At 48.2% G+C, this 12,861-nt stretch overlaps 1 protein-coding gene across 2 annotated transcripts in view; it reads right to left on the minus strand.

Annotated features, from left to right (window-relative positions):
- Positions 1-10,545, minus strand: part of FNDC1 (fibronectin type III domain containing 1) — a 65,091-nt gene extending 54,546 nt beyond the window's left edge. For both annotated transcript variants that reach the window (XM_051811070.1, XM_051811068.1), the window contains exon 1: positions 10,200-10,545. In XM_051811070.1, the coding sequence (XP_051667030.1) occupies positions 10,200-10,269 (70 nt within the window). In that variant the 5' untranslated portion in view covers positions 10,270-10,545. The remainder of the gene's footprint in view (positions 1-10,199) is intronic.
- Positions 10,546-12,861: the final 2,316 nt, after the last annotated feature.

Raw genomic sequence — 12,861 nt, forward strand, 5'->3', positions numbered from 1 at the left:
GACTTTCTTTTTTCATTTCGCTTCCAAAAAGTAACCTTCTGCAGCCATATTCAGAGCAATGTCTTCATGCAAGGCCCTGGGCTGTTTTACACATTATAGATAGCCCTTTCATAGCTGAGCAGACATGCCTGAGACACATGGCAGCAGCCACTTGAATTCACCACACTGTGGTTTGTCGACTACTAGCTGAGATAGTTGGCAAAGATTTTACCCAAATAGTACCCTTGAAAAGCATCTGAACATAAGCACTCACACTGAAGATGCACTCACAGCTCTGCAGGTTTGTAAAAGAGAATCTATGTCATCTTCCTTGGTTTAGCCCAGGGATATCTAGAACTGAAAATACACATATCTACAAAGCAACTGATGTTTTGTTCTCCAATGCTGAGGTGCAAAACTTGTGGCTTCTCCCCACACAGCACAGAATATCCCTGATCAGTGGGATATACAGCAAGAAGAACCCCTGGGGAAGAAAATCAACTCCTCATGTTAACAAAGCCTCTGCAAAAATCAGGAGAGCAAGTCTCAGGAAGGACTTCCAGAATCTTTAACATGCCACAGCTAGCAGACTGCTAGAGCCATACATTACCAATGTACATGGACTCCTATCTTATGTTATTCATGTATCACTATTTGAACACCCAAAGTGGGAGATTTGGAAGGAGGGATGGAGTGAAAAGGTGTACTCTCTCTGACTGCTGCCAAGTGACCCTCTGACACTAAGCTGGTGCTGGTGCAGTTCAGAGGAGTGAAGCTTTCAAATACCAAAACATCTACCTGGCATTTCCCACTTTGCTTGTGAGCTCTGAACCACCCATCACCAACACTGGTGACCTACAATGAGGTGGTGACGAACAATAATTCCCCCTCTCCTCAACCCTACAACAAGCTCTTGATGAAAACCAATCCTTAGTTCTATGGTACTAATATCTTCTACTGTCACGGAGCTTTGGCTAGATCTGCATGGCATGTAAGGAAATGTTACTCATCAGAGTTATGGGCAGCCTGGATCTAGATGTGCTGTGTGATCAGTGCTGGGAAAGCAGCCCTGCAGTGACAGTAGAGACAAATTCCTAGCTTGGATCTCTCAAACCAAGGTTGGCTACTTGGAGTAAGGTAAAAAAAATTGCATCATTTTACAAGCAGCTTAAGCAACTTGCTACCATTTTCTGGGATAGCCATCTGCTACCATGCAGTATCATAAACATTCTGTTAAAGCCGCAAAGCTTCCTGAAACACAGTGATTTCTTGCCATACGAAAGGGCCCCAAATTACTCAAAAGCTCCTACAGAACATTTCAAAGTTTCACTATTTGCTTTCTCAGTTTTTATAGGGATTGCTTGTAACTATAACAAAATTTTGAGATTTTTAAAAATATATTTATACAGCACAAGCAGCAAAAATATATATTTGCAAAAAGTCAAATGGCTCCTTTCACATATGTCTAATTTCATGGAGGCTCCTATGTTTGGATTCATAGGGTCTGTTTCTGCCACCCTTACTGCAATTATAAATAATACCCCCTCTCTTCAGGCATACTACCTTCTTTCAGAAACATCCATATTAACTCATCAGACTCTCTGATGCTTACCCCCACCGGACCCTGAGGTCCATCAGTTATCTGAGCTCTCACTTCATTCTCCATGAGGGTGAATCCTTCCTCTCTTCCTGCTGGTGTTAGAAAAAAAATCTTGTTTTCTCTTGTATTTCCTTTTCCCTTTCCTCCATCAACATATACATGGATGGTTTCTTCCCTCCACTCCCAACTAGGAGTGTGGACACCATTCCATCCCAGACACACTCCCACTGCACTGCTGTCAAGGCACGGCTGTGCCCACACCAGCCTGCCTGTGACTGCCCTGTGCTAGCACAACGTGGGACAGCTGTCTTGTCACCACCACAAGGAAAGACTTAAGTCAGTGCAAAGCCATTTCTCTTTTAACTTTGCTAAAGAGGTGGTCTGAAGTCTACTTCCATACTTCCAAGGTTTCACACTCATCCCCATGTCACATCATCAGCTGCAGGTTTCCAGCCCAACCTGCATGGCATGATACCAAACATGACCAGAATTCCACAATGTCTCATACCACTCATCCCTCCCTGAGGGTAATGAGTGTTTGCAGAGGTGTCTGGCCCTCAGCAATTGGCACTTCCAAGATGCATGGCACTGGGACCTGCTAGGAGGGCAGATGAGGAGCATGTATGGTCTCAGACATCTTGTGGCAATAAACTTGCACCCAGCAACTGAAACCCAGCAGCTCTGACCTGAACAGGAAGGGCTTTCATGAAAACATACACAGTTTACCTGCTAAGCGGTCAGACCCCTGCCTCCCATTTAAACATCTACTCATGCTCTTGGAGGACTGACTTGACTTACAGTAGCCACTAAGAGCGAAGAACAGGAACTCAATGCCCTGGCACAGCAATCATCACATTGCAAACATATAAGTACATTACTATACACATCTAACATGAAAATTTGCCTTGCTAATATTTCTGTTAAAGGCTTAGACTTTCTAGATTTTCAATACTATGGCTGTGTCATCTCAGAAGAGCTTTTTTTCTGTTTAATTTCATTTTCTGTTGGCCTTTTTTCTTTGGAAAGACAGCAATATTGCATCTGTATACATTCAGCTTTGGGCAACTGACAGAAGATATCAGTCATTACTTCTTATTTGGAAAATTTTAAGTAGAAGAGAGCAGTGGCTTAAATTGGGCAGTTCTTCAGCATGACAGCATGGAAAATGCATTCAACTAATTTTTAAAATGCCCAATGGAGCTTGGGAAAGGTGAGATGTCACTTTGAAAGTTTGTCTCAGACCTATGAACGAAACCAGGCCTTGTGATCCACAGTCCTCCTCCCCAGTAATATGACTTCAGACACTTATCAAATACATACATAAAAGATATATGTAACCTGAAATCAGCCTGAAGTCTCAGTCCACCCAAGCCAAGTGGAGCCTTTCCATCACTGCCATTTGTTTTTAAATTGTTTATAGTACCTCTGCTTTGGGAGACCAGAAACATCAAACCAATGGCACAGCTGGGACAGAGGCTGACGCAAAGCTTAGCTGACACAGATAGTTAGGCTGCAAACACATAACCCAGAGCACTCACTCCTGCAAAGTGCAGCAAGCCTTCAGCCAAGTCACCAGATCGCTGTCAGCTTCGCACTGCTATAGCCTCTTGGTGCATGAGCTGCAGGGCCATCTGCAATGCATCTGATGCTGCAGACCACACAATTATGTCACCAAACTCGGCATGGTTTCAAAAGATGATGAAAGGGAAAGACATGCAGGCTGTGTGAAAGTGCAGCTCAATTGCTCATGCAGGACTAGATTCTGATGCTGTTAGGTATTTCAGCAGGGCTGCCATGTGAAGCAAGACACTATCCAGCAGGAGTAACAGCATCTAAATCCAGCTCTCCATCTATCTGGCTACAGCCTGAATCCTGCAGTGCTCTCAGAGCTGCCCCAAGATCTCAGCAGCAAAGGTAAAATTAAACACTGGCTTTCCAAGGCTGAGGACACAAGGCCTGGCTATTTCTCAGGCTGCCAGAGAGGCGGTAGGGGTGCTGCTCCCGCGCTCCTCTCCCTCCAAGGGCTGGCCAGTCAGGTGGCAGGGCTCAGGTTGGTCGCTGGGTATCATGAGCCTCCGGCCATGGCAGCGCCTTTTGTCAGTTACATCTGCTGCTTTCCATTGCAAGAATTTTAAGGCAAACTCAGTAGTCATTCCCCGTTACCAACTAAACCCTTCTGTACCTTCCAAGAACGCCATTCTGAAAGCACTTCATAACAGAATACCAAAACAAATTATGTTGACTATTCAATTTCTCTTATTCTTGTCTTCTTTTTAAAGACCAGGAAACACCAACATTCCAGCTCCAGTAGTCCTGCACTTTTTCCCATAAAAAGTTTCAGCCAAAGTATTGCAGTCACCAATACAGTAAACATGATGACAAATAACCATTTGAAGAGCTGCCTCTTATTTTACAGCAGATGTATATATTAAGAATGACTGACTCCTCCAGTGGAAAAATAATCAGTTTAACGCCAGAAGAATACAACGGTCGGAAAGATTTGCTGGAACCAGAACTGTTGTAAGATGCCCAAGAGGACTTAATAACTATGTAATAGTGAAATAGTTGCACTGGAACAGTGAAATATGAACACACTCCACAGTCCTCAAAGAGTAATTTGCTCTGTTTAATGAAGAACTGACTTGATGACTGAATTACTCACTAAAGAGGGGTGATTTAAAACGCACACTTCTCCAGACCACTTTTTAACATGTACATAGTTAAATCTGGATGTACCTTTTATGTTTTCTTCCTGGATGAAGAGAAGCTTGGACTGCCTTCCTTACCACGGGATTTCAGTATTTCATCTGATGTAACTAACAATTTCTCTTTGCTTAGCAAAAGCTCTCTGTTTAGAGTACACAAATTCTACGTGACTTGTGTCTTTCTTCCACCTTTTCTTGCATCTCCATTGCTTGAGACTATTTGCTTTAAATATAGACCCGCCAAATGCAAGCACCTACACCAAAAAGGTGACACACATGCTGGCTGATTTCAGAGGCACTGAAGAGTGCTCAGCTCTGGCCACAGCACAGGGACATAACACAGTCAGGGTACACAACCCAACTTGGCACGCGGGAAAAGCTGCTGCATCCCACCACACAGACGTAATTTATGAAGAGCTAACAGCGGGCCAGAGGTTACAAGTTCCACAAGAGTGAGGTATAGTGACTGCTGCTTGAGAAATGTACAATTTAACCCAGAGAGATTTTAACCATCCTGAAAATGCTGTGAGCAGTGCAAAACATGCTGAAGTTTAAAGATACGTTTGCAGAAACTCTGAGGACAAGATCTTATATTACATCCCAAACATTAGTTCCAGGGAACTGGGGAGGAGGAACTGGCATCTGTAGAGTTACGTGACGCAGAAGCCACGTGCCTTAGGAAGGTAAGACATGGGACAAGAGGTCTGGAGAGAGGTGAGTACCAGGACCCTCTCAAGGATGAAGGAGGTGGAGGGAGCTCAGCTGCCTGCACAGGTCTTGCTGGAGACCAGAAGCATATGAGCTGTCAGTACAACCTCTCGTCTCCCCAGGCAAATGAAGAGCACTCAGTGAAGGAAACACTGTGTAAACACTGATGTTGCTCTTGTTAACTCTGCTACCAGCATAGTAATTAAGCACTTAACCATGTGGTCCACTGTGGAAAAAGTTCCTTTTCATTACAAATTGGTCTGAAGTTTAAAGAGGAACCAGGGAAACGGGACACTTTCCGAATGCTTGTACATTACCCAAAGGAAATAAATCCAACTATTCATTGGATGTACTGCAGGCAAATGCTGCTGGTGCCTTAAGTAAGAACAAAAGCGAGAGCTGGGATCACAGTATCAGTAGTCCATAGAGCCAGGTACATGGGCAGGGCAAAATCCTGCTGGTCTAAATGCCTCTTTGGTAAGAGGCAGGCAGTGGAGATGCAGGACTAAACCACATTGTCCCTCGAAATCCCTAGATATCCAGGGTGTGGAGGAAACCTTAGAAACGTGTCCCGAGACTCAGAGAACAGACAGCAAAGCAAAAGATCTCAGCAGTTCTTGTTTTTTTAAAATCTTGTGCTATTTAAGCCACTGTCTTGATCTTGGCAGTGCTTATTTTGGCACTGCAGTTTGTGAACATTCAACACAGACTGTAGGTTTTGCAGCCAACAGTGCAGCAGAATAAGCAGTAGTATAGCAAACACATATAAGAAAACATAAACGTGATTTCAAAGGCTTTATACTGGGTCGTGCATAGTGAAGGATGTTCCAGACGACCTCCCATTTCCTCAAGACACCCATCACACCTCTACTGCTCTGAAAACGTAAGCCATACCACTCCTCAGGGACTATGGTGTTGGTGTGAACAGAGCCAAAATGCAAGTTCTCAACACACATGAAGCAAAATACTTGGGTTCCTCATGAGACAGACGGAAAGGATCTCCCCAGTTTCAGTATCTGCTGCTCACTTCTGGATTTCACTGCCTTACAACTCAGCAGTTCATCCCTGTCTCTCATGCTGGGCACAGGTACCGACTGCAGAGGCGAAGCCATGTCTCTCATCTTGAGGAATAATGAAAATACTTATAGTTCCAAATGAATTAAATTTCAGCTGCATTCAAAAGAATAAAAGCAATCATGCAGGCACAGCACACCAGTGAAAACATTGCTGCTTTAGGGAACTCTAAAACAGAAAAGACACATGGCGATTTTGGGGGTAGAAAACCACAGCAGGGAGTGCTGATAACTGCCTGAGTGATCAGTGCAGAGACTGCAAGGCTGGGAGAGCCCTCTCCAGGTTGCACGAAAGTGTGATACAGCTGCAGCTTGGGGGGGAAAATAGCAGCATGGAGCTTCCCGAGAAGGTGGCACATCAATGTCCACGTCATTCCCTCCATAGAAGCGACTGCTTCACCTGCTTAGTGCATTAGTTGTCTGCAGGAGGCATAGCTAACATCTATGCTCCCTCCTCTTTCCCAGCAGAAATCTTAATGCAACAAATGGTAAATGTTCCCATGATACATGCATGCACCTAGCTATGGTTCACTTGGGCAGGAGAAAGGGAGAGTTAAGGAATACTAATTTATGAAGATAGGTAACTCAAGTAAAACAAGATAAGCAGATCCTGACGCTTCAAACCTAAGGGGGGGAAAAAAGCGTTGATTTGGCTTCAGCTTTTAGCATTTTTGGGATCACATCCAGGCTGCTAAACACAGGTTCACTCTAGACGTCCTAGGTCAGGGAAAGGTTCCAGTCATGATTATACCTGAGCTGCAGCAGTAAAAATTTAAAGAGACGCAATGCCTCATGCCAGCACACCCAAATGCCACCTTAACCACACTCCTGAGCACTTTCCCAGTGACAGAGAGAGATGAGTGACATAACTCCCAGCTAGAGAAACCATGGGATCCAGATGTGCACCAGAAACTGTGCCTGGTGGAAATATTGCTGTGCTTCATTGATGGGAAGACAACAGCACACCTGTAGCCAAAGGCAGACAACCAGAAGCAGACATAAAGTCCAAACTAAATTATCTTGAGACTTAGAAGCCACATGTGAGTGTCGTGTATGAGAAATATGTCACGTGAGCACTGAATGTGTCTGAGCTATATTAACTCATTGACAATACAGACAAAATCCCATTCCCCCTGCTAGTATGTCTTTGTCTTGCTGCATGATCTACTCAGCCCTCCTCTAATTTCTTTCTGCATAGATCAGCTTCTGAAAGCATCTTCTTAACCATATGTACAGCCAAAATCAGTCCGTGCGCTGTCTGAAAAGCTGGAATTACAGATTTGGACGGCACAAGAGCTTTCATACATCTGACACACCCAGAGGCTGGTACAGAGCTATACAGTTAAGACCATTACAGCACTGTCCTAAATAACTGAGAAGATACATTCCTTAGAGCTAAGTGAAGTGGAAAATTTCCTTGGAGACCCTTCTGCTTTCTCTGTTTATGTTAGACAGTCTAGACAAAGAAGGAAAATGAGAGTTAGTGCTGCTGTCAAAAAGGCTCTTGCTCCGAGCATAGCCTTTTCAATGTTCCTCCCAAATTTCTCCCACTGGCCACAGGTGGTGCTTGAATATTGTTTGTCTAAGCAACACAGGTGGGTTTCTACAGGAGGACTGTTTTCTGCAGTCACTATCCATCCTTCCAGATATGGGATCTGGCAGTGAGCACCAAATCTCTCTCGGCAATACACAAATGGGATCTGCCCTCTAAGCTGGCTACTGCACAGCACCCTTCTCTTATGCTTCTTTGGCCTAAGGGACAGCCCACAGCAAGCCTGGGCACAAGCCTCACACTGACTTTCCACTGTGATAAACAGAACAGAGTCAGTAACAGCACTAGCTCAGTGCCAGATCCTTACTGAAAGAAAAATCTTTCTCTTTGCAGACAAAAACTGAAGGGCTTTTTCACTTCACTGGAGCCCCTCTGCTGAGCCAAGGCAGCCTCCCCGTCTCCCAGACATGGCACTTGGACAAAGGTTCCTAAGTGCAGAGTAGCTTTGCGACAGGTCACCTAGACAGAGCACATGGTGGAAAGGCAGGCAGGAAGGGGCCATTTCAAACAGAGACAGAAGATGAGAAAGCAGGGCCAGGGGCAGCAAAGGCACTCAGCAATAGCTTTTACCTCTTGAGAAAGGACTCTGGAACCCACCAGCCCTCCTGCCTGAGACTGCACTTGTTCAGGGCACAGTTTGTGTCTGGTGGCTTATAAAGTACTCTCTAGACTGGAGAAGGAAAGTGGTGCCCACTCAATGTGGCCAGCACACCACCGAGGGCAGGGAGCATACATGCAGGGAGCATTCAGTCCTGTACAGCCACTCTGGGGTTAACAGTGCAGTATTCCCACTCCAGCAGGTTTTGGTGTGCTCCAGAGCTCCATAGCTGGGAAGCACGCAGGGCTCTGCATAACACTACGCCAAGACATTTGTTCAGAACTTGGCTTGTTTTTTACAGCACATTGGTGTGGAACTGCAAACAAGGAAAGACTATATGGACATTACATGCAAAATTTTCAGCGAAGTATCAGAATCCCCAATAATCACTTTAGACATTACACAGTCAGGGAAGCAAGAGCCTGCCCGCCCTCAACGGCTAATACTTTTTCTCAGAGACCATGACATTTCCTATGGATGTTTCCCTCGCTAGCAGAACACAAACTCCCCTACTCCCTTCCTTCCTTCTCCTCTGACTTGCCTGCAGGCAGCCCCAGAGATCCAGTTTCCCCTCCATTTACCACTGCCACAGAGAAGCGCTATTACAAATCCACTGCCAAGACTGTGATCCTAGGCTTAACCTGGACGGGCACAAGAAGTTATGGGAAGAGAAACATCAGTTCCAGGTTAAGCAGATCTTTCCTGTTTGTTTAGCTGCACACTAAAACTCACCAGGAACCACGGGTGACACGAGGTCCTGGGCTCTGCTGTGCAGCCCAGAGCTGCGGGGCGGGGTGGGGAGCAGGGAATGGGAGATGCTACCGTCCTTGGCTGGCTCCCCTGCAACTACAGCACGGGGCTGTAGAAGGGACAGCCACCACATCCAGAGCCTGAGAGCAGGTGTCCCTCTATCTCCCTGGCTACGGTGTCCCTCTACGGTGTCCCTCCCTGAGAGCAGGTGTCCCTCTATCTCCCTGGCTACCAGCAGACACAGTCTAGTGCTGTAATCCCTCCGTATGTCCATCTATACCGTCTTTACCCCTGCTCTGGTGCAAACCCTGTGGGCACAAGCTGAGGAGATTCGGGGTTCAGCACTGCCTGCGGTGCAAACAGTGCCGCGGGGGCTGCAGTGAACGTACTCTGCTTTCACGAGGAAACGGACGGAGCAGATCTGCCACTGCTCCCCACAACCCCACCTTCAGAGCAGCTTAAACCAGAGGCTGCGAGCCCGGGGAACCCTGACAGCAGCGGCAGCGTCGCCCAGGCTGATAAAGGGTCCGATCCACAGAACTCTGGCGGCGGGAACGAAGAAAAGAGGGATTTCTCCTGGCTTCCAAGGGGAGCTGCAGCGCTGGTCTGCCCGGTGTCAGTGCCACTAACCGCGCAAGCGGGGCTCCTCCGCAGAGCCCAAACGGGACGATGGAACCAGCACGCGGTGCCAGCGGAAAAAAGGCGTCAATGGGCTAAAGGCAAGCGGGAGGCTGCCGCCCTCCGGTGCTCTCTGCTCATGGTTGTTTGCGAGCGTCCCTGCAGGCTGCAGCCCTGCGCCCAGCAGCTGCCCCGGGCGCAGCCAAGCTGTAGCGGGATAACACGCGCTGGGTCCCGGCCGGTCTCCGAGAGCCGCCAGGGTCCTGTAGCCCCTCGGTGCCGGCGCCTGCCCCGCTTTGCAACCTCCCTCCCCTCTCGGGTCTCTCTCCCCGTCTGCGGGGGGCACTGGCGGAAGGGCCCGCACAAACAGGGGGCAGCGGCAGGTGCCTCTGCCGCGGAGCAGGGGCAGGGAGGCGGCCCGGCTCGGCCGGGGTGACCCCGCGGTGCCGCCGCGGCGCCTGTCCCCGGGTCGGGTGGGGGCAGAGAGCGGCGCCGCCGGGCGTCCCAAAGCACCGGGTCAGCGCAGCGCCCCGAGCAGTCCCCCGCGCCGGGCACACACCTCCCCATCCCACACCGCCGGGCAGCGACACGAGTGGGACGGGCAGCTCCCGCGTACCTGTGAGGGCGGCGGGCAGCAGGGCGGCCAGGAGCAGCAGGGCGGCCCAGGGGGCGGCGGGCCCCGCCATGGGGCCGGGGGCGCGGGCGCAGGCAGCGGGAGCGGGAGCGGCGGGGCGCGGAGCTGCCGCCCGCCCGGCGAACGTCTCGGCGGGGCTGCCCCGCTGCTGCTGCGCGCCCCGCCGTCTCCTCCTCCCGGGCTGCCGGGACACTGCAGCGGGGCGGCCCCGCGGAGGCGGGCGCCGGCCCTCCGCCCCCCACGGCGCCCCGGCACGGCCGCCCCGGCCGCCGGACCTCGCAGCATCGCCCGCTTTTGGTGCGCGCACCTGGCTCCTGCAGGAAACATCTCCCCGGGGAGATGACGAGCTCCGAGTCTGCCCTTCGGCACCTAGAGGGGTTTCAGCTGGCCCACGCCTGTTACACACTCTCCGTGCTCCCTTCTGTCTTGTCCCCTGTCGCGCTGCGCCCTCCCAGCTGGGGTGGGCATTCAGGCCTGCGGGGGCACAGAAATTCACATACAATACAGAACTTTCTACACACTTTCCTGTGGAAACTAAGCAAAAAAAACCAAATAAACAAACAAAAAACCAACTAAATATGCATTACAGTTCTTGCCTGCTACGGAGAGGTAAGATACAAGAGTTTCTGCAACTACTGGGAAAAATAAACATCATCTTTTCCGAGGAAAACAAACAAATCAAACAAGCAAAAACACAATTCAAAGAAAGGCAAATAACACAGGCAGGCTTTGCATGGGAACCTGGCGGGTGCTAGCTCTTCACCTGCTTCTGCCCATACACCTGCCCTGGCATGCTGCTGCAGTCCCACGGCTGAGCACGTGACGGACATGTGCCTCCTCCAAAATCTCAGGCTACATTTCTGCTGCTGGACATACCTGCTCCCAGGACTCTGGCCCTACACGCTCCTCTGGCCCTCATGTCCAAGTTGCTTAGAGTCCCCTGCCCACAGGAGCACATAGATGGTGTCTCCACTGCTAATCAGTGGGCACACAGTATCCTTTGTGCTCTGGGTGTTACATATGTGCATTTTCATTGCTTGCAACATCCAAAATGAAGTGAAGACAGTGTTAACTGGTAAACTGAATGTGCATTCATATTGTGATAAACTGAGAAAATTATTTGAGCTAATTAAGAGAAAACAGTGTAAGGTCAATATGATCTGGAGAGAAAACAAAAACAAGTCGTAAAACTTAATTGGGCCCCTATAAAGAGATAAAACAAGTTACCTCCCTTTTACCCTGTGTAGGATTTATAGTGAGACAATTTTGTTTAGTTAGATAGATAATAGGACCTTTCTTGAAATTTATAACTTTGTATAGATAGCAAGCAAACATCTGTTGAATGTCTGACTTAACCATGTGTAATGTTTATGCTTATGTATAATGAATATGCATGAAGTAGCTGGAAATAAATGTAGAACAACTGTATTCTTTGGGTGTGACAGGTGTTGGGAGTTGTTGGACCCCTTCCCTGATCACCCAGCGCTGAATTTGCTTTTATCATACAATAAATTCTGATTGGAAATTGCCCGATTGGGTTTCTATTTCTCACAATATCACAACACTGTAGGCTGCATACCCTGGTGATATTACAGTGGGGTGGTGTTGGAGGGCTCTGTGGGACACAGGAAGCCAAACCGGGCACCTGCCCATCCATACTGGGTATGGGGCAGCCCTGTGGATTTTGTTTCAAAGCAATGTGATCACTGCACCCCATAAGGAAGCCTGGGAGCAGGCTGGGACTGGAGCAGGCATGCACAGGGTAGGGACTGTAGTCCAGAACTGAAGCAGGGAGCCATACTGTGACAAGCAGAGGGAGTCCTGAGTTGTGGGGGTCTCCGGAAAACTCTTTCACCACTTCTGGAATATTTCTTCCTAGAACTTGACTGCTACAGCCTGGGAGAGGCTTTTAAAAACAAAGCAGCATACCAAACAGGAGTCTCTAGATGACAGGGTTTCAGAGAGTTCGAGTTAAAACACATTCTAGAATACCCAGCAAACACTGTAATTCTGTAATACAGAGCAACACTGGTAACTTTCTCCTCATTTTGCAGTATACCCCTCATTACTCTGAGTGGTGTCTCTGCTGCATAAGCATCGCTGCTTTATTATGGAGTCACTTGTATTGTCTTCAGTTCTCCCCTTCCTGAGTGGCACGCTCAAGGATGTGGCTCACAGTGCAATAGCATCAGTCATACCATGACGTACTGAGCTTATCTAGCCTTTTGCGTGGAATGCCACCTGCACCCCGAGTGCTGCTTTGAAAGGCCTTTTCTGGATTATGAATCAAGAACTGATTTGAATGCTGGTTAAAAGCATGCAACTCTCACGTGGGGCATCAGCTGTTTCTGAGAGAGGGCACACTTCACTAGCAAAGCATGACAGCTAGAGGAAAAACACAACCAAAGAACCAAACTGAGACATCTGAATAAATATTCAGATAGTTAGGGTCGAAAGTTTTAGCAAATAAACCTGGGAAAAGGGTCTCTGTTAGAGTCAGGGATCACAGGATCATAGAAATCCAAATCCTGCCTATTATCTGCAGCAAGAACCATTCTGTGTGAGGAAGGTATTGTTGTACATGGCAGCCATTTGGGAATTGCAGTGGATGTAGTTAGTGGAACAACGTGGCTGTGCCAATACT

Source organism: Manacus candei, unplaced genomic scaffold (genome assembly GCF_025592945.1).
Source record: "Manacus candei isolate 608988 ecotype Guabito, Panama unplaced genomic scaffold, ASM2559294v1 h1tg000081l, whole genome shotgun sequence".
NCBI lineage: Eukaryota > Metazoa > Chordata > Aves > Passeriformes > Pipridae > Manacus > Manacus candei.